The sequence below is a fragment of the Elephantulus edwardii genome, unplaced genomic scaffold (genome assembly GCF_000299155.1).
Source record: "Elephantulus edwardii isolate Elephantulus edwardi_28Jun2011 unplaced genomic scaffold, EleEdw1.0 scaffold00058, whole genome shotgun sequence".
In the NCBI taxonomy this organism is placed as follows: Eukaryota; Metazoa; Chordata; class Mammalia; order Macroscelidea; family Macroscelididae; genus Elephantulus; species Elephantulus edwardii.
Window position 1 is genome coordinate 11,016,396 of NW_006399808.1, and position 20,273 is coordinate 11,036,668.

At 38.4% G+C, this 20,273-nt stretch overlaps 1 protein-coding gene across 1 annotated transcript in view; it reads left to right on the forward strand.

The window, feature by feature from the left end:
• Positions 1 to 20,273, forward strand: part of LOC102858064 (calcium uptake protein 1, mitochondrial-like) — a 137,897-nt gene that overhangs the window by 99,613 nt on the left and 18,011 nt on the right. Inside the window, exons 7-8 of the mRNA XM_006887571.1 lie at positions 1,395 to 1,477; positions 13,641 to 13,838. Coding sequence (XP_006887633.1) covers positions 1,395 to 1,477; positions 13,641 to 13,838 — 281 coding nt within the window. The remainder of the gene's footprint in view (positions 1 to 1,394; positions 1,478 to 13,640; positions 13,839 to 20,273) is intronic.

Genomic DNA, 20,273 nt, shown 5'->3' on the forward strand with positions numbered 1-20,273 from the left:
CTTTGAATCCAGTTTCTTCCTCTGTTTCAATTAAACAAACAAAAACCTTCATTGAGAGTACAAAGTCCTGTAGTGAAAGTCCTGTAGTTCAGTGTTTGGTATACATTAACTCCTCTGTAAAAGAAAGCATTCAGACAAGTTAAGAAAAAATTGAGAAACAGCAATAAATCTATAAAATTGAATTTCCCCCAACTGCATCCTTTCCTGGCAGTTGTGTTTATAACCTAAAGAAAACTTCCTGTTGGAAGAAGCCACTGGAATGAGACAGGAACATGATTCATCCAAGCATCAGAAAGCCAGGAACTTTCCAGGCTAGCTGGCTGAAGAACGTGGAGTTCAAGCCCAAAAGATGCTGCCCTTAACAAATTCCTGAGCAAAATGGCAATGCAAACTCTGAAAAAATTATATATTGTGTTCACAAAGACACACAAGTTACACACACATACAAGTTAACAGCTTGATAAGAGCAGAGTTTCTGTTTGAAGTTTTGATAATGAACAGTAGTTAGTGATCACTGCCTAACCTTTCACTATAATTAAAGTATAAGTACTTTGAGTTTTACCCTTAAAGTGGGTTAACAGGGCATAATTTTTTTATGTTATGTATGTTTTATCAGCCAGAAGAATTAAATTAACTGAAAATTTAATTTTTGGATTTTGGGACATAAATGGATATTTTGTTTTGCTCTCTAAAGTTGTATAAACTTAAAGTATCAAAAGGAGATAAATGTCATAGTTCTCTTTACCAGAAACACTTGATTTGGTGAGAAAGAAGACTTCTTCAATTTATGTTTAATTCTAGTACACAAATATATACCTTAATATATCTGTTACACAAATAGCATAGCTTAAAATTTGAATTATTTAGGGTCACTAAAGAATTTTTAAAGAAAATGTGTGAGAGTAGTTGAATGGAAAATTTGCTCTGGACACTTTAACTAAAGGTAAGAAGGTTTTTATATAAAAGCATTTAAAGAATTCTTAGAAAGTGTCCATTGTTTACTTAAGAGAAAGAAAATTTCCTCTATTGCCAAGCTTCACATTATTCTCTTTTTAATTTAAACTACCTCAATTTTATTATTTAAGCCTCAGTATACTTTATACTATGTAAGCAACAGCATTAGTATTAAACAGCTTAGGGGATGCTATCTAAGAAATTATTTTCTTAGATTTTTTTTTTTTTTAAAGATAGTATTGAAACAAATGCTGTCTTTACTGGCTATGGTAAAATTCTGTTTGGGTTTTAAGAAACATTGCCAAAAAGTTGATCTAGATGTTGTCTGATGATACTACATTTTATTGTTAAGCCAAATTTTTCCCTTTCATTGCCTTCTAATTATTTTTCTTTTTCTCTTCCCTCCTTCCTATCTTCTCTTTCTTTCCTTTTACTTGCAGCTCCCCAGAGAAATTTTGAAATTGCCTTCAAGATGTTTGACTTGAATGGAGATGGAGAAGTAGACATGGAGGAGTTTGAACAGGCAAGTAACCCTGCAAAGTTCTTCACACGCCTGTGTCTTCTGTGTGAGGTCAGAGCTCTGGTCTCACAGAGCCCTGCGAAGTCAGTTCTGACAAACATATAATACATCCATTTGTTTCCATATTCTTTCTTGTTGCCTTTTATTATCATTATCTTTATAACTCTGATCTTTATTCATAATCTTTGAGGGTTTGAAATAGTACATGTGCACTTACAGATATATTTTAATACATATGTTAAAAAAAAATAAATGAATCCTAAAAATTTATCACAACAAAAAAAAAGAAAGATGTTGGCATTTTGTCAGTTGTGGTAATAATTCCACTGTGGGAGGTTCTGGATCATCTGAATTATCCCTGGAACTAGAGATTATGTTTCAGTCAATGAACTAGTGAGGCTGACCTTAAACAGCCCTGTGCTTAACCACTGAGTCACCAGAGATTCTCTAAATGTTAAGGCTCTAGTCCAGAAATCAGGAGGCACATTGCACTGGGAAAATCTGCAGTTAGGGACCTCTCCAAATTGTTGAGGAGTAGTGATGTCAGTTTGATGACTAATGTGTGTCTGATCAGGCCATGATCTTTCCGATTACTAGCACTGCATCCAAGTGCTGGACAGTAAATAAGGATGACAGAAAAAGAATTGATGCTTTTGAGTTATGGTGTTATAGAAGAGCACTGAACATCCCAAGGATGAAGCTTTGCCTCACTTACTATGGACATGTTGCTAGGAGGTACTATTCCTTGGAGAAGGACATGATGCTGGGAATGATGGAAGGTCAGCGAAGGAGAGGAAGGCCCTTAACCAGGTGAATTGATACAGTGACTGCTGCAATGGGCTCTTGGGTATCACAAAGTGTGAGGATGGCGCAGGATTGAATAGGGTTCAGATCTTTTGTTCATAGAGTTGCTATGAGTCGTGCTCAACTCAGTGGTACCCAAAAACAACAACAATAGCAAGTCATCTCCACCCATCAGCTTTTTCCCCCTCATCCTGGTAAGCATGTGCCAAAGCCAGTTAACTCATATCTCCTCAGTTGAACCTGGGAGATGAGAGAAGAGAAGCATAGATAGAGGCTAGATACGTAGGATAAAGCCCACATCAAAGGCAGGCAGTAGTTAACAGTACTGAACCAGCGTCACTTTCCTGGTTTGTAATGGATTATGGCCATGTAAAATATTTTCACTGGGGAGAAGGCATCTGGGAGCTTTCACTGTTACATATTATAACTTCTTGTGAGTCTAAAATTAACTGAAGAAAACAGAAAATAAGTCAGAGCTGCCTGTATATGGTCCTTTTCTCATAATATGTTTGACAGTACATCTCACTGCTTCCCTAGCCTGCCTACTGACTTTAGCAAAGTGATCACCATTTCAGTCCATGTTTTCAGCTGCTGGTTTAGTTTAGAAAATACATCAGCTAATCCTTTAACTATAAACGCTTAGACAAGTTTCCTCATTGTTCTGTGTCATTCTTTCTTCTTCAGCATCTCTGTCCTTTTCAAAATCCATTAAATCTTGATGTGTTAGTTCCCTTACTGAGGTCTATGGTCTGTACACATCTGGTGCTTAGATTCTAAACTCAGTATTCTTACCATATGGAAGATTTTCCCACCAGCCTCTTTGCATCATATTATCCTGATCAAATGCTGGGAGCATACTCACATAACTCAGAAAGTTGTTTCATTTGCACCCTGGCAACATTGTTTAAATTACATCCTCCCAAGAAGATAACACTATTTCATCTATAGAGCAATCTTTCCAACAACAACAAAAAATATCATAAAATTGAACATGGTCCTGTGTATATTACATATCACTAACAATAAGATGAGGGAAAGCATGTATGGTCCTAAGTGTGTTATATTGTAACTTGAGTAAACAAACCATTAGCCTGGGGCTAATGTGTACATTACACATTGTCAGTGCCTCAGAGGGGTTTTGGCCTTGATCAGTACGCTTTCTTTTTTATTTCTAATTTTTTTTTTATTATTATTACTATTTTTGTGTGCGTGTACCGTCAAATCAGATCTGACTGATACAGGAGGAGATTGTCCCTCCTTCCCCGGCAGAGCATCTGGTGGGTTCGAACCATGCGCCTCTGGGATTGTAGTTGCAGTTCTTTGCCACTAGGCCACCAGAGCTCCCCAGGTGCTTTCTTAAAGACTGAAGAACCTAATGTATCATCTCAATGTTAACCTTACTTTTAATGTGGATGGGCTCCCCTCCTGCTCTACAGTGTGATGATTTGAGCAAATTATTATGGCCAAGGCTGCTGTATTGTTGTTGGTTGCCTTTGAGTCAAGCATGATTCATAGCGACCCTGTGAACAAAAGGACTGAAATACCTCTAAAACTATCGACATTTATCAAAGTTCATAGAGTTTCCGGAGGCATGTTGTTTAGGAAGTGTATGCCACTCCTGTTTCCAAACCTGTCGTAGAATGTTATTGTTATGTGCCATTGAGTCACCTGCAATGTATTGCAACCCTGTGTACAGCAGCTCTGAACCTTTCCCTGTTCTAAACCAGTCTCACTAATTTCGACATACCCCTAATAACATGCTATATCACCCTCTAGTTGGGAGGGCTATTCAGTCATACTAGGGTTCATTCATCAGTCAGTTCCTATATACTAGGAATTCCAGGATACAAGAGTGAATATGTTCTGAAGGCATTTCTGTGACAGAAGGAGAGATCCTGTCATACTTTTGTCAGTAGATCTCAACCATGCAGGTCTCTGAGTCCTCACTTGTATTTCTTTAGACCGTTTATTGAAGGACCGTGGTTCTTTCCCATATATAATTATTATGGTATCAAGAAGGAGCTTAAGAACAAAATTTCCTGTGTAGGAGAAGGCATTTTTTGCATTCTCTAAATAAGGAAAGAAGCAGATAATGTGGAAAGCAGGAAAAATATCAGCTATAGTGTTCTTTGAAGAGACACACTGCACAAAGATAAATTCCCCTCAGATAAACTGACACAGTGATATTTAACCATATTTACATTTAACCATATTTGTCACATTTAACATTTTGCAACCTGAATCTATCTAACACCTTCACTTTTCCATAATCTTTGATTTTACTGATGTTACCAGAAAGCCCCAAATAATTATAAAGAAAATGAACTTCTTCCTTTATCACTCCATCTTTCTCCGTCAGTTTTAGTAATGTACTGAAGACTTAGCTGAAGTGGTCTTACTTTTAGTACTAGAATGAAAACAATTGTAACACATCAAACTCTTTCAAGTTTAAGACGCTGGACTTAATCCTTCTGAGATTCTATTTACTCATTAATAGGGTCCTTGGATTTAAAGCAAACTTCTTTTGTCTTACCTTTGGTTTTACCTGGATAATTAATTGTTGAGTTTCCCTAAATAAAATCTAAATTACAACTCTCAGTCTAACATGGCATATCTTTCTTTTTCCCGAATATGTTTGTTACACCTACATCATCTGATTTATTGGTCTAACATTGTTATAGCATCCCCTTATTTTTACTCTAGTAAGAACATAATCTTTAACAGTATTCCTTCTTCTGTGTCTGTATTATTTTTGCTCTTTTTCCTTTGTCTCATGATCAGTTTAATGAGAAATTTATCAGAGAAATAACTTTGGATTGTTTGTTTTGTCTATTCATAATGTCCCAGGGGAAGAAACAATCTCAGTATCCATCAAGAGACTTTTTTTAAATGTAGCATATACATGCAAGGGGATATTCTTTAACCTTCGTGCATCTGATGCATGCTCCAACATGAATTCCTTTTATAAAATAGTATATGGAATGATCAGATGAAAAACAATGTGAATGAAAGAATATGTGAAGCACAGTATATATGAATGATATAAAATATAGATTGATTTTGTATGCAAACCCATAAAAAATAAAAATGGTTGAGTTCACATTCATATATTATCATAATAAAATTTTCTTTTTTATTTTCTATTGTTGTTGTTATGTGCCGTCGAGTCATTTACGACTCATAGCGACCCTATGTACAACAGCCTTAAACCCTGCTCTATCCTGTGCCAATCGCATTGCCTCTGACATACCCATCCCGATTACCCCAGTCACTGAATCAGTCCACCTCATAGAGGGTCTTCCCCTCCTGCGCTGTCCCTCCACCCTACCAAGCATGATGTCCCTCTCCAAGGACCTGTCTCTCCTTACAACATGTCCAAAGTATGTCAGACAAAGCCCCAGAATCCTTGCCTCCAAGGAGTAGCCTGGTTTAACCCTCTCCAGGATGAATCTGTTTGTTTGGCAGTCCATGGTACATTCAATACTCTTCTCCAGCACCACAGCTCAAAGGCATCAATTCTCCTTCTATCCTCCCTAGTCATTGTCCAACTCTCTGATGCATAACAAGTGATTGCAAAGACCATGGCCTGTATCAGGTGCACCTTAGTCTCCAGAGAGACACCGTTGCTCTTGAGTACTTTAGAGAGGTCCCTAATAGCAGACTTTCCCATCGCGATATGTTTTTTTATTTCCTGGCTGCTGGTGCCAAGAGTGTTGACTTGTGTATATACTGTTTTATTTTTGTACATGTTGTTTTTCACAGTCCTTCTTTTACATTGTGTTTCATACAATCTTTGTTTTTTAAAATGAATCACGATAGATCTATACCTGCTATTACCCTGTCTTTTGAGGTCCCTGTTGGATCCTTCTGATTCCTTCATCCTCCTTTCTGCTCACGAAATGATTTCTCACCTTCCCACTTTAGCACCCCCTCTCCTCTTTCCCCTTCCACTCTTGGGCTTTTATCCACATCTTACTACTTATCCTTCTATTTTTACAATTAATGGTCTTAGGCACTATGTGTCCTTATGAGACTGAGTTAGTTCACTCAGCATAATGCTTTCTAGATTCTCCCATGTTATATACTCTTTTACGAAGTCATTATGCTTTTGTGCTGCATAGTATTCCATTGTGTGAATGTACTACAGTTTCTCAATTCATTTACTAATGGGCATTTGAGCTGTTGCCATTTTTTTTGCTATTGTGAATAATACTTGTGTGAACATAGGGGCACATATGTCCATTCATGTCTCAGTGCTGTTTTCCTTGGGGTGTGTTCCCAGCAGTTGAATAGCAGGGTCATGTAGAATTTCTATGTTCAGCTTTTTGAGGAAACACCCAACTGGCTTCCAGAGTGGATGTGCCATTCTACAGTTCCACAAGCAGTTCATGAGAATGCCAATCTCTTTATAGCCTTTCCAATATTTATTGATGGCTGTTCTCTTAAAACTTTGCTACTGCCACTGGGGTGAGATGATACCTCATTGTGATTTTGATTTGCATCTCTCTGATTACCAGCATTTGATCTCAATCTCCCTGATTGAGCATTTCTTCAGGTATCTGTTGGCCCATCTGAATGTCTTCCTTTGTGAAGTCTTTCTGTGTATTTTGCTTTTGAAAATGTGTTTGTGACCTGAAATCAATACTTAGAGCACTTCTATGATCTTTCACAAACGTGAAAGAATGGCAGACAATTTTAGTCACCCAGTGTGCACACTCCTAAATGTTGTCAAACAGTTTAGTGTTGGCTTTCTTGTTCCACACTCATACTGTGAAAGAAGAGGAAGAGAAGAAGTTCTTTTCATAGTCTAATTTTTGTTATTGTTAGGTAATATCTATCAAATCAAGTCTGACTCATAGTGACCCTATGAACAACAGACCTGACCCTTATCTTGAACCATCCTCATCTTCTCAGACACACTTTTGTGCATTGCTACAGTCTCTGTGCCCATCCAACTCATTGAGAGTTTTCTTCTCTTTTGCTGACCCTCCACCTTTCTTTCTAAATAGATGTCTTTTCCAAGGAATTTCTTCTCCTACCAATATGTCCACAGTATGAGAGATGAAGCTTTGCCACCTTTGCCTCCAAGGAACATTCTGGGTGCACTTTTTCCAAGTCATGTATGTTCTTGGCAGTCCATGTACTCTTTTCCAACACCACAATGCAAAGGCATCAGTTCTTTTATCATCCTATTCATTGTCCAGCTCCCTAATGTGTAGCAAGTGATTGAAAGACCATGGCCTGAATCAAGCACACCTTAGTCTTCCTACTGACATCATTGCTCTTCAGTATTTTAAAAAGATCCCTGCCCAAACCACTACGTCTCCTGGTTTCCTGACTGTTAGTACCAAGGGTGTCAATTTTTGATCCAAGCAAGATGAAATCATAGACAACTCCAACCTTTCTCCATCTATCATGATGTTACCTGTTGGTTCAGTTGTGAGACTTTTTGTCTTCTTGATGTTGAAATGTAATCCATATTGAAGACAGTAGTCCTTGATCTTCTGCAGCAAGCATTTCAAGTCCTCCTAACTTTCAGCAAGCAAGGTCAAGCCATCTGAATAACCCAGGTTATTGATGCATCCTCCTCTGATCCTGATGCAACATTCCTCTTCATAAAGTCCTGTTTCACAAATTATTCTCTCAGCATACAGATTAGATAGATTGGGAGAAAGTATACAACCCTAACACACACCTTTTCTGATTTTAAACCATACAGTGTTCCCTTGTTTTATTCAGACAACTTCTTGATCTAGGCATAGATTTTGTATGAACATAATTAAGTGTTCTGGTGTTCCTCTTCTTCTCAATGTTACCCAAAGTTTGTTATGATCCACATAATCAAATACCTTGACATAGTCAATATATTAACACAGATAGACTTTTTTCTTATATTCAGTGGTTTCAACCAAGATCTATTGGCATTTCTATCCCTGGAGCTATAGCCTCTTCTGAACGCAGCTTGAACTTCTGGCAGTTCTCTATCAATGTACTGTTCTAGCTGTTTTTGGATAATCATCAGCAAGATTTTGATTGCATGTGATATTGATGATAATTGTTCTATAATTTCCACATTATGTTGGATCACTCTTCTTGGGAATGGAAACAAATACGGATCTCTTCCAGTCAGCCAGACAGACAGCTATCTTTCAAATTTCCTGGCATAGACTGGTGAGTCCATCCAGGGTTACATCTTTTAGTTGAAACATACCAATTTGTATCCTGTCAATTCCTGAGGCCTTGTTTTTTGCCAGTGCCTCCAACACAGCTTGAATCTCTTCCTTTATTACCGTTGGTTCTTGTTCATAAGATATTTCTGGGAACTTTTCAGTGTTGACCAATTCTTTTTTGGTACAATGACTGTCTATTCTTCCATCTTCCTTTGATACTTCCTGGATCATTTGAGGCTTGAATTTATTTTTAGTTCTTTCAGCTTGAAAATGTCAGACAAGTTCTTCCTTTTTTATTCTCTGACTCTAGCCCTTTGCACATTTTATTAAAATATTTTGTGGTGTTCTCTAACTGCCTTTTGAAATCTGTTCATTTCTTTTACTTCAGCATCTCTTCCTTTCGTTTTGACTTAATCAGTACTGTAATGTAACTTTTTTTAAGTGTTCTGAAATTCTTTTTATTTCCAGTTGTTACGAACTACACAATAAAATATCTTTGCATGGTCAGTAACACATAGGTAAGCATCTTTCTAGTATTCTTTGCTTTACTCTAAGAATAATATTATATCAGTGGTTGTAGTATCTCTCATTCTGTATCCTCTTCTGAATCTGGCTTTTGTTTCTAGCAGTTCCACGTCAATATACTGATCCAACTGCTTTTTCTAAATTATCATCAGCATATAATAATAATGGTATTGTTAATAATTATCCTATTCTCTTGGCTCACCCTTCTTAGAACTCGTTAATGCCTGCAGTACACCTTCAGGTTCTCTATTAATACCATTTATTCTTCATCATATGCAACTTCCTGAAATGATTGTAGACTAATTCTTTTTTTTTGCCAGTTAAAATATAACTTTTATATTTTACTTATATCCTAGTCTTTTTTTTTTTAAGGAAAACTGGCATTTGTTTTGTTTTTGTTTTTTTTATTATCATTATTAATTTTAATGAAAATTTACAGAGACTTTGGCTTTCAATTCATTTATTGTTGCACCCCCAGTTCACTCTTTTTGAAAAGTAAAAGAAAAATTCTTTTATTGTTATACAGTCTCTCCCCTCAAGTCCACTCCACTATGCAGCCTTTGTTCTGGATTCCTGTCATGGCAATAATACCTAATCACACAGCCCTTTTAAACAGTTCTCTCCCTCATCTGTTTTAATGCAGTATACATCATTTATCCCATCTTCCTTAGTCTCCCCACAACCCCGACTTCAGTTCCGTTTTATAACAGTGGCACTATCTAGTATTTATCTTTTTGTGACTGAGATATTTCACTCAGCATAATATCCTCCAGGGTCACCCTCACCCATTTTGTATAATATTTCATGAGTTCCTTGTTTTTCAATGCAGGACGGTATTCCATTGTGTGAATATGCCTGAGCTTCTCTGTCCATTCATTTGTTGATGGGCACTTAGGCTGTTTCCAACTTTTTGCTATTGTGAACAATAGCTGTGAGAAACATGAGTGTGCATATATCTGCTTGGGTGGCAGTTATGGTGTCTTTGGGGTAAATTCCCAGTAGTGCAATAGGGTCCAATGATATATTTCTCTTTGCAACATTTTGAGAAAGCACCATACCACCTTCCATAGTGGTTGCACCATATTACACTCCCACCAGCAGTGAATAAGGGTTCCAGTTTCTCCACAACCTCGCCGGCATTTTTTGTTTGCTGTTCTGTTAAATTTTGCTATTCTGACTGGAGTGAGATGGTATCTCATAGTTGTTTACTAATGCAATTTTTACAGTGTCTTCTGACATCCATTTTACTTTTTCTTTCTCTTTCTGTCTTTACAATGACCTTTTGTTCTCTTCATAGATGATATCCTTGATGTCATTCCACAGCTCCTCTATTCTTTGATCATTTGTGTTCAGTGCCTCAAAGTTATTCTTGAGATGAGTTTTACATTCAGATGGAATTGACTTAAGGTTCTTGAGGACTTGTTTCATTTTCTTCAACTTCAGTTTAAACTTGCATATGAGTAATTGATGCTCTGTTCCACTGTTAGCAGTTGGCCTGGTTTTGACTGCTGATACTGAGCTTTGCCAACAATTCTTTCTGCATGCATAGTCAATTTGATTCCTGTGCAGACAGTCTGATTAGTGCTGTGTTATTCACATTTGTGTAGGTTTTTATTGCTGATCACACTGTTTTAAATCCCCTCCAGGTGTAATATTAAAGTGCACTCTAAAATTCCTAAGTGCTAGCAGGGTGTGTGTGCCTCACTCAGCAAGCATGTGTGTGAAATAGTCCTCATTCAGGTAAAAGTTATAGTGCTACTGGATTTACACTTATTGTTAATGAATCAATAATACCATGCTAGGAAAAGGGAGAGAAAATTCCTCAAACTGAAAACCTTGAGGCTATATTGAAAATAACAGGCTTAGGTGCATGATGAAGCTATGGAAAAGATGAGAAAGAGGTTCAATTTGTAAATTCATGAAATGACAACTGATTTTAAGCAGGGGAAGATATGATGGACAGTATTGCTTCAAGCCAGACGCTAGAGAAATTTTTTAGTCATATTACCTGGGTCAGGAAAATTATGAACCTTCCTTAGGTAGTTCTTGCTGATTCACACATTTCAAAAGGAGATTTTAAAACCTTCAGATGGCAAAATTCTGCAGATCATGAAGTGGCAGAGAATTTTTAAATTAATTTTAAAAAATCTTACACTTTCTAGGTGTTATTAGAAAAAGGAAGGACAAGCTTGTTCTCGTTGCCATGGAGTCAAATTTGACTCATCCTCCATTGGATTTCTGAGGCTGTGAATCACACAGACGATTACCCACCATTCTCTGTGGAGTTACTGGTAGATTCAAAGCACTAGAAAGGCACAGCCTTTGGGTTAGCAAAACATACTATTCACTATGCCACGAGAGCTCCTTTATCAGGGAAAGATAAATATTCCACCAGCCTTTACCCTTTTCTTGGGGCAAGCCAAATTTAAGAGGCTTAACTATACATGCACTGTCTTTCCACACATTCTGAAGCTCTGTAAAATGGAAGTTCATATTTTTATAATTAAAATGCTTTATTTTTTGTTTCCTTTTTATCAGAACTTTATTTTTGTTACTGTATTGTATAGAAAATCATGGCTTGCAGTAGCCTAGACTTAGGATCTCTTCAGTGTTTATGATTCCAACAGAGCATAACTATACCCATGACTGAAAATTAACTATACTATACTTTTTTTTTTTTAAAAAAAAAAAAAAGTAAGAATACTTACACCCAAGTAGAAAGTATTTGGGCCCTGCATTTATTTGGCCATTTAATGAAGATGACCTGTATTACTTTTCCCTAAAACTACTCCTCTTTTCCAGTCATTTACACACACAGTCTCAGCACCACAATTTTGCTGCTGCCATAAACAGTGAAGAAGGGCTAATATGCCTCCACAGGAGGAATATAGGCTGCAGTATTTATAGCCACAGACAAGATTTTCATCAGGACAGGTCCTCGTGCCAATAATGGTACAATGGTACTGGGAAAATGTTTGATTTTCACACTCTGACCAGCAAAATTAATTGTGTAGTAGCTTCACATAGAAGAAACATTGTTCTAATTATTCTGTATTTCAATTTAAATCTTTTCTCAAAAAATCATCTTAAATAACTACAAAATTACCTCTTTTGAGCCTTTTTCTATCTGAGAAAGACAGCTGATTATGTTTACATGATAAAATATAACTAAAAAAAGGTATACCTGCAGTACTGAGGATCTTATCCCTGATGTGTTTGAGCTATTGAAGCCTTAACATGTAATTTACTCTAATGCTAAATTTATCCAATGAAAAAAACAAGGGTCAAAGGGTTAGACAACTTCCCTAACTTGTGCTTTTACTAAAAAAGTAGAATCAGCCCCATGTCTGCTGGTACCCTCTCTAGTGTCAGCACAAAGATGACAGATAGATGACCAGTATATATGTGAAAAGATGCTTTGTTTAGTAAAGTTCTGATAAATGTAAATTAAAACAACAGCAAAATAGCATTTTTAATCATACAGAGTGGTACATTTAAAGATAATGGCAAGTGCTGACAAGACTGTGGGAATAAACTGTGAGTGAAGGTGTTCAGTCTTTCCGGGATACCTAGTGACACAGTGGTTAAGCTACTTTGGAAATAAAGGGATAAGAGTATAAACTATAAATGATGAATAATTAACTTTTATTTTTATCTACAATCACCACCCATCATAGCAGTGGTCAAGAAATCAAAAGATGTATTACACTGGGCAAATATGCTCTCAAGGGTCTCTTGAAAATACTAAAGAGCAAGACTGTCAATTTAAAAACAAAGGTGTACTTGACTCAAGCCTTGATATTTTTCACTGATGCATGTGAAAGTTGGACAATGAATAAGGAAAAAGAATTGATGCCTTTGAATTATGTTGGCAAAGAGTATTAAATATCACATGCACTGCCAAAAGTAAGAACAAATCAGTGTTGGAGGAATTACGAGGAGGCTGCTCCTTAGAGACAAGGATTATGAAGCTTCATTTCACGTACTTTGGGCCTGTGGTCAGGAAGCATCAGTCCTTGGAAAATGACATCATGCAGAGAAAAGTAGAGGGTCAGAGAAAGAAGACCCTCAAAAAAATTAATCGACACACTGACTTTATCAGTAAGCTTGAACATGACAGAGAGAATGAGGATGGTGCAAGAAAGGCTGTGTTCTGATCTGTCATTTGTATAGAACCACTTTAAGTCAAAGATGGTTCAGTGACTAATATAGCTCTTGGCATACATAATCTGTGGCAAGTTGTGCTGTTTATCAAAAGGCTAGCCCATCTACCAGATCTACTTGCACTAATGTGGGAGAGAGACAGTCTTTGCCCTGTTAAAATCCATAGCCTTACAAAACTGAGAGAGAGTCACTCTGACTCATAGTCACCTCATGGCAATGAGTTATTTGTCTGTTAATATTTTCAAAAGTATCAGGCTGCCTGTGTCAGAATCTTGGTTGTTACTTGCTAGCCACTTGACCTTGAGTAAGTAAGATTTGATTCTGTGTGCTGCAGTGTTCTCACCTGTAAAGTGAGGATAATACAACTTACCTCACAGGATTGCTATGAGGATTAAAAGAGATCATTATTGTAACACACAGCATCCAAATAGTAAACTATGAAGTTTGTTATTCCTGTATGGTTTTCCTCACCCTTTTTTTCCCTGGATTTTTTTCTTTATTAGGTTCAGAGCATCATTCGCTCCCAAACCAGCATGGGGATGCGTCACAGAGATCGTCCTACCACTGGTAACACCCTCAAATCCGGCTTGTGTTCAGCCCTTACAACCTACTTTTTTGGAGCTGATCTCAAGGGGAAACTGACCATCAAAAACTTCCTGGAATTTCAACGCAAACTTCAGCATGATGTTCTGAAGTTAGAGGTAAACTGTTGACTTCTGGGGGTGGGGGCACATCCATGACATGGAAACCTGAAGTCACTCGGTTGGGAGGGCCTGTGCCATTGACGTCCTTTTTTTCCATCCACCCCTGACCACTGTAATGGATGGATTTGAGTCTTTTCAGTGGTCTGCAAACTGACAGCAAGGATGAAATAACACGTTCTGTGAAAACACCATACAACAAGGTAGTTCTGGGACTGTAAGCCAAAAGCATCTAAATTGAAATTCTTACATATTTGGATGCCCAGCTTGAGGACAGAGCAACTCAGAGTTGAGAGCAGCTCTCAGTTTGATTCAGACTATTCCCAGTGTTGTGTTACTGTGTAGAAGGCACCAGGAGGCAGAGGTGAGGTAAAAGGTGGTTCTTACTTTGAAATTTTACAGAGGTAATAAACAGCCGGAAACACAGAATGTTAGAATAAAAACATCTGTGTTCAGAGCTACAGTGTGTTTAGAGATTTACAAGTTCAAGTTCCACTCAGTTTAGACCTTGAAACAAATGAGAGCGTTAAAGGGTTCTGATGTGGATTTCTTGAATTACATGTTTGTGTTAATTGGCCCCTGATACTATTCAATTTAAAATATTCTTCAGATACCTTCTAAGTTTGATTTTATTTTTTTTTTTGGCTAGAGATAAAACATGACATCTCTAATTTCTTGAGGGTTCTTTTTATGCTGATACTTCTGAATTCATTTCTTAAAATTCATTTCTTAAAAACATATGTCCTACTTTAAAGTTATTTGCATTTCAAATATTAAACAGTATCACTGAAAACACGAAAATATTGGCAAATTGTGTGTGTGTGTTCAGACTGCATATATTTCTTTTCTGCCTGCTCTCACCTTTCCTCAGGATTCCCATGTCCACCTCCCACCTCTTCCACCCACACAATCCAGTTGAGTCAGCTTCAAAAATCACAACTGAATCCTCATTATCAATAAGAGAGCTATGTAATATTTATTCTCCAGAAGAACAGAAGCATGTTTAATAAAAAAATCAGATCAGAGTTTGAAAATGCTGTAGTTGGTAGAGACCTTCACTCAAAAAAAACAGTAATGGGAGAAGATTGGCATCATTGTGTCATAGAGTTGGTGGCGGACGCACCAACGAGGCAGGGCCTTTGGGTGAGCAGTGCTGCGCCATGTCCGTGCACTGCACCCCTAGCGCTCTCTTCAGTAAATCTTAGCTCTTGTTATTTTTCCTTGGAAAAGTTGAGGCTCAGTGAGGGACAAGAAGACTGTTTTCAAAGAGGATCTTTCCAGATATGCATCCTAGGGCCCAAACTATACGTCTTGAATTCTAGTACATGCCAATTCTTTACTGTAGCACTTGCGACGAATGAAAGCTCAAGTATGAGCCAGTTCCAGCTCCTTGGCAAAGAGTTTTGAATTTTGAAGATTTAGTGATGTGCTTATCTCTGTAATAAGTTTAATCATGGATTATTCCTCTTCAAAGACAGAAGCTTGGAAGAGAGACAGATAAATAAAGCCAGACTTAAACCAGAGAACCCAGAGCACTGTCACTTCTGCCTCCATGGTGACCATCTCCAGGGCTCCATTCCCAGTCCCTGACCTCAGGGTCTGCTGAGTCACCAAGGCTCAGAGCTTCCTTCCAGGGCCAGGACCTGGGATCCTGGCTGTGCATCTGATCCTACCATGGTGAGGGCGTTAAGCCCAGTTTGGCCCACTTCAGGATTTCAGTAAACTTGCAAGATTTCCTTCCAAAAAATAAAAATACAACAAAGTAATGACTCTTCATCCTTAAGCCATGCTCCTTGAGGAGTCTCCTCTTTCTCTCATATAAAGTTCAGTAGCATTTACTTCATGTAAAGTTATAAAGCTCTTCTATTGGACCTCCAGCAAGCACTGCTGTATAGATCACTTTATCTGGTGCAGAACACAAGCTAAGCATAAAAAGGTGTTACAGGAACAGGGTTAAGTGCATAGATTTCAAAGACTTCTCTCTGTTACATGCAGAGTAATATGAAGTATTGATAAATCTGTGTAGCACATAAATTACTTGGAAACATTTTTCAGCAACAGTAATTGCTACAATAAAGAATTTGTATGTGTTAGAATTCAAGACGTATGTATGGCTTGGTCCCTAGCATGTGTACCTGGAAAGGTCCTCTTTGAAAACATTATAAAGTAAGAATACAAATGATTTGATTGTATAATTAAAATTTAACACATGTGTAATATGGATAAGGGAGCTCTGGTGGCTTAGTGGTAAGGGATTGTGCTGCCAGTGAAAAGATATGTGATTCCACACTACCAGCTGCTCCACAGTCAAAAAATCGCAACTCCCATGCCATTTACTGCCTCTGAAGACCCACTGGAGGGTCAGCTATGAGTCAGTTCTGGCTCGACAGAATACAACAACAAACAATACTGTTGACAGGGGTTAAGCTGTCAGCCCAAAAACAGGTGGTTTGAATCCATCACCTACTCCATGGGAGAAAAATGAGCAGTCTCGTGTGATTTACTACCTGTGAAAACCTACTGGGGGCAGGGGGAGGTCAGTTATGCCTCAGTTCTAACTGGATAGTGTATAACAGCAATGTCACGTGCAGTTAGGGAACTCGGGTGGCGTGTTCCACAGTGAATCTCACTGTTGCTAACCCAGAGGCAGCACCTCTTGGGCAGTTCAGATCCACCTCAACTGGGGAGAGATGAGCAATCCCCTCCTGCGTGATTTACAGCCGCTGGGAACTGCTATGCTTTGGTTCTGACTCAACAACTTTGAGTTTGTTTGCATTTATGATACAGAATAAGCTAACAAAGTACAAACTAGGGTAGTAATTTTAACAAATCTTGCCTAATAGAGAGTCATCCAGAGGTCGGAGCAATGGGAGCCCGACCACAGTCTCCTCCAGCACTTAATTCGTGGAAGAGGGACAATTGAAAGAGTCACCTGTCTTTGCTCCTCAGAAACTGCAGGGTGGAAATGCCATTGGCTTTTCAGTAGATTGCTGCTGAGATGTAAAGGCATGAAAGCGATAAAGGAGTTCATGCTTAAGTACCGAATGCAGAAGCAAATAGATGCAAAAGGCAGTCATATGATCGTCATTCTAGAAAACTTCTCTTTTGATGAAATTTAAGGTCATTGGTAAGCACTGGAAGAGATCTGTATTTGTTCCCATTCTAAAGAAAGGTGACCTGAGAGAGTGCAGAAATTATCAAATAATATAATTGGTATCAAATGCAGGCAAGATTCTGCTGAAATTATGCAAAAACTACTGGAACAGCACATCAACAGAGAACTGCCTGAAATGCAGGCTGGGTTTAGAAGAGGCCATGTGGTACTAGGGATATTATAGCTAATATTAGATGGGTCTTGGCTGAAAGCAGGAAGTACCAGATGAATGTTTATCTGTGTTTCATTGACTCTGCAAGGGTATTTGACTGTGTGGATCACAACAAACTGTGGCTGAATCTGAGAAGAATGGAAATCCCAAAACATTTGATTGTGCTTTTGCTAAACCTATAAAAGGACCAAAAGGCAGTCCGCAAAACAGAGCAAGCAAACACTGCATGGTTCAAAATTGGGAAGGGTGTACACCAGGGATGTGTTCTATCTCCATACGTTTTCAATCTATATGCAGAACAGATTCTCCGAGAGACTGGGCTCGATGAACAGAAATGTGGCATCAGGATTGGAGGAAGACTCATCAACAATCTGCATTATGCAGATGACACAATCCTGCTTGCTGAAACTGAGGAAGGCCTGAAACACTTAGTGCAGAAGGTCAAGGACTGCAGCCTTCAATGTGGGCTGAAGTTCAACATCAAGAAAACAAAGATTCTCACTACTGGACCTATTGGTATTATCATGATAGATGGTGTAGAGATTGAGATTGTTAACAACTTTAGTTTCCTAGGCTCCACAGTCAACGCTCTTGGTTCTAGCATCCAGGACATTAAAAGATGAATTGCACTGGGAAAGTCTGCCGTCAGTGACCTCTCTAAAGTACTGAAGAGCAACAGTGTCAGTCTGGAGACTAAGGTGCACCTGATACAGGCCATCATCATTGCAGTTACTTGCTATGCGTTAGAAAGCTGGACAATGACTAGCTAGGGATGGTAGAAGGAGAACTGATGCTTTTGAGCTGTGGTGCTGGAGAAGAGTACTGAATATTCTGTGGACTGCTAGGAGAACAGACAGTTGGTTTTGTTTTTTGTTGTTTTGTGGGTGTTTTGTTTTTTTTTTTTCAGTTTTTAGACAGAGTGAGGCCAGGCTGCTCCCTGAAGGCAAGGAGTCTGAAGGTTCATCTGACCAGTCCTTGGAGAGGAGCATCATGCTTGGGAAGGTGGAGGGACAGTACAAGAGAGGAAGACCCTCTGAGATGGATTGATTAAATGACCGGGATAACTGAGGTGTGTCAGGGACAACAAGATTGGCACAGGATAGAGCAGTGTCTAGGGCTATTGTACATAGGGTTGCTGTGAGTTGCAGGTAACTCAATGGCACATAACAACAACATAAGCATTGGGCTAAGATGGACCAAAACTCTCCCTGTGAACCAGTCAAAACCTTTTTCAAGTTCATCTTATGAGGAAACCAATAGCATATATAGTAAATTTCATTTTTCCATTGAATGACATGGGAATAGTAATACTTCTTTATTAATAGCCACTTATTTTCAGTTTCTTCAGTCTGTATAGTGTAATCTCAACTTGTTGTGTTGTTGTTATGTGCTTTCGAGTCGTTTGCGACTCATAGCGACCCTATGTACAACAGCCCTAAACCGTGCTCTATCCTGTGCCAGTCTCATTGCCTCTAACAAACCCATCCCGAGTACCCCAGTCACTGAATCAATCCACCTCATAGAGGGTCTTCCCCTCCTGCGCTGTCCCTCCACTCTACCCAGCATGATGTCCCTCTCCAAAGACCTGTCTCTCCTTACAACATGTCCAAAGTATGTCAGACGAAGCCCCAGAATCCTTGCCTCCAAGGAGCAGCCTGGTTTAACCCTCTCAACAATGAATCTGTTTGTTTTCTTGGCAGTCCATGGTACATTCAATACTCTTCTCCAGCACCACAGCTCAAAGGCGTCAATTCTCCTTCTATCCTCCGTAGTCATTGTCCAACTCTCTGATGCATAACAAGTGATTGCAAAAAAATCTAATCTCAACTAGATTTTTAATTATTTGAGGAGGGTGAATAGTAGGAAAACTATGAGACAACTTTGGTTCACATTTCTGTTCCAGGACTTGTAAAGATGACATCAGGTTTGTTATTTATCCTCTCAGAGCCTGGCTTCTCATTTGTAAAATGAGGCAGTGGCTAAGTGAGCTGATGTTATGTGCCTGATATCACCTGGCATATGTTATACCTGTGGCAGATGTCCTCCACTTTGCCTTTTATTTCCTCTGCCTTCTGGTATAATGACAGGCACATAGCATATTTCTACATGTTATTACTTCTCTTTTGTTTGAGGGTTTTTTTAATGACAAAACATCTAGAAAGTAGCAGCCTTTTAATTTTTTTTTTTATATATATAGAATAGAGAATGTGAAAAACATGGGGCCAGCAGTTCCCATGACTGAAGGCCCCAAGCCGTGCTTCTCTGAGTATTTCTTTAGAATCATAAGGAAGGTAAACAAAGCAAAATCGTAAGGAAGTACAAAACAAAAACAAAGGGTAATGGTGAAGTCTTTTACAGATAAGGCCAAGTTCTTCTTTATGCTAATCTCAGGAGGGAGGGATTCAGTTGATACAAAGAACAATGTTGACTCTTAGGGAACACCTTAGTGCCACAAAGTGACCTTCAGCTTGTATTAAGCCTCCCTCATTTCCTAATACAGCTTTTGGTCTACTATTAGTAAATTTGATATTCGACTTCCCTCATTTCTCCCTCTTTTGTTTAAATCATAATTTTGAGATCAAGATGAGCATAATTTCTTTTCTTCAGGATTCATTCTTCCTTGTCTCTTAATCCTTTTTATATAATCAAACAAATATAACTGAGAATGCAAAATAAGTTCACAAAAATACTTCCAATAAAGCAGCATTCCCTGAGGATCAACTTCCATTGTCGTGTTGCCATAGTCCCCATCAAAATCATAGCATGTATGGTTAGACAAAGAAGTAACAGAGGTATAAAAGGAGAAGCACGTGCCAGCTCGGGACTCTCGGGTGGATGCTGTTGTGTCAGTCAGCACACGGGAGCCCGGGTTCGAACTTGAAATAAACTTTGTTAATTTGGAAAAAAAAAAAACCAGTTCTGATTAATCTCCTTTGTCTGTGAGTCCTTTGCCATTCCTGTCACTCCTCCTTGAGAGAGATTTCACCCTGATTCATAAGGAAAATGGGGCAGCAGACTCTCTTAGCTACTTCCTGCTAAAAAGGGACAGTGTAGGTTTCAGGGTGAAGAGCTTCTCTCACTACTCTAAAGGGCCCTTTGGCAATAGTAA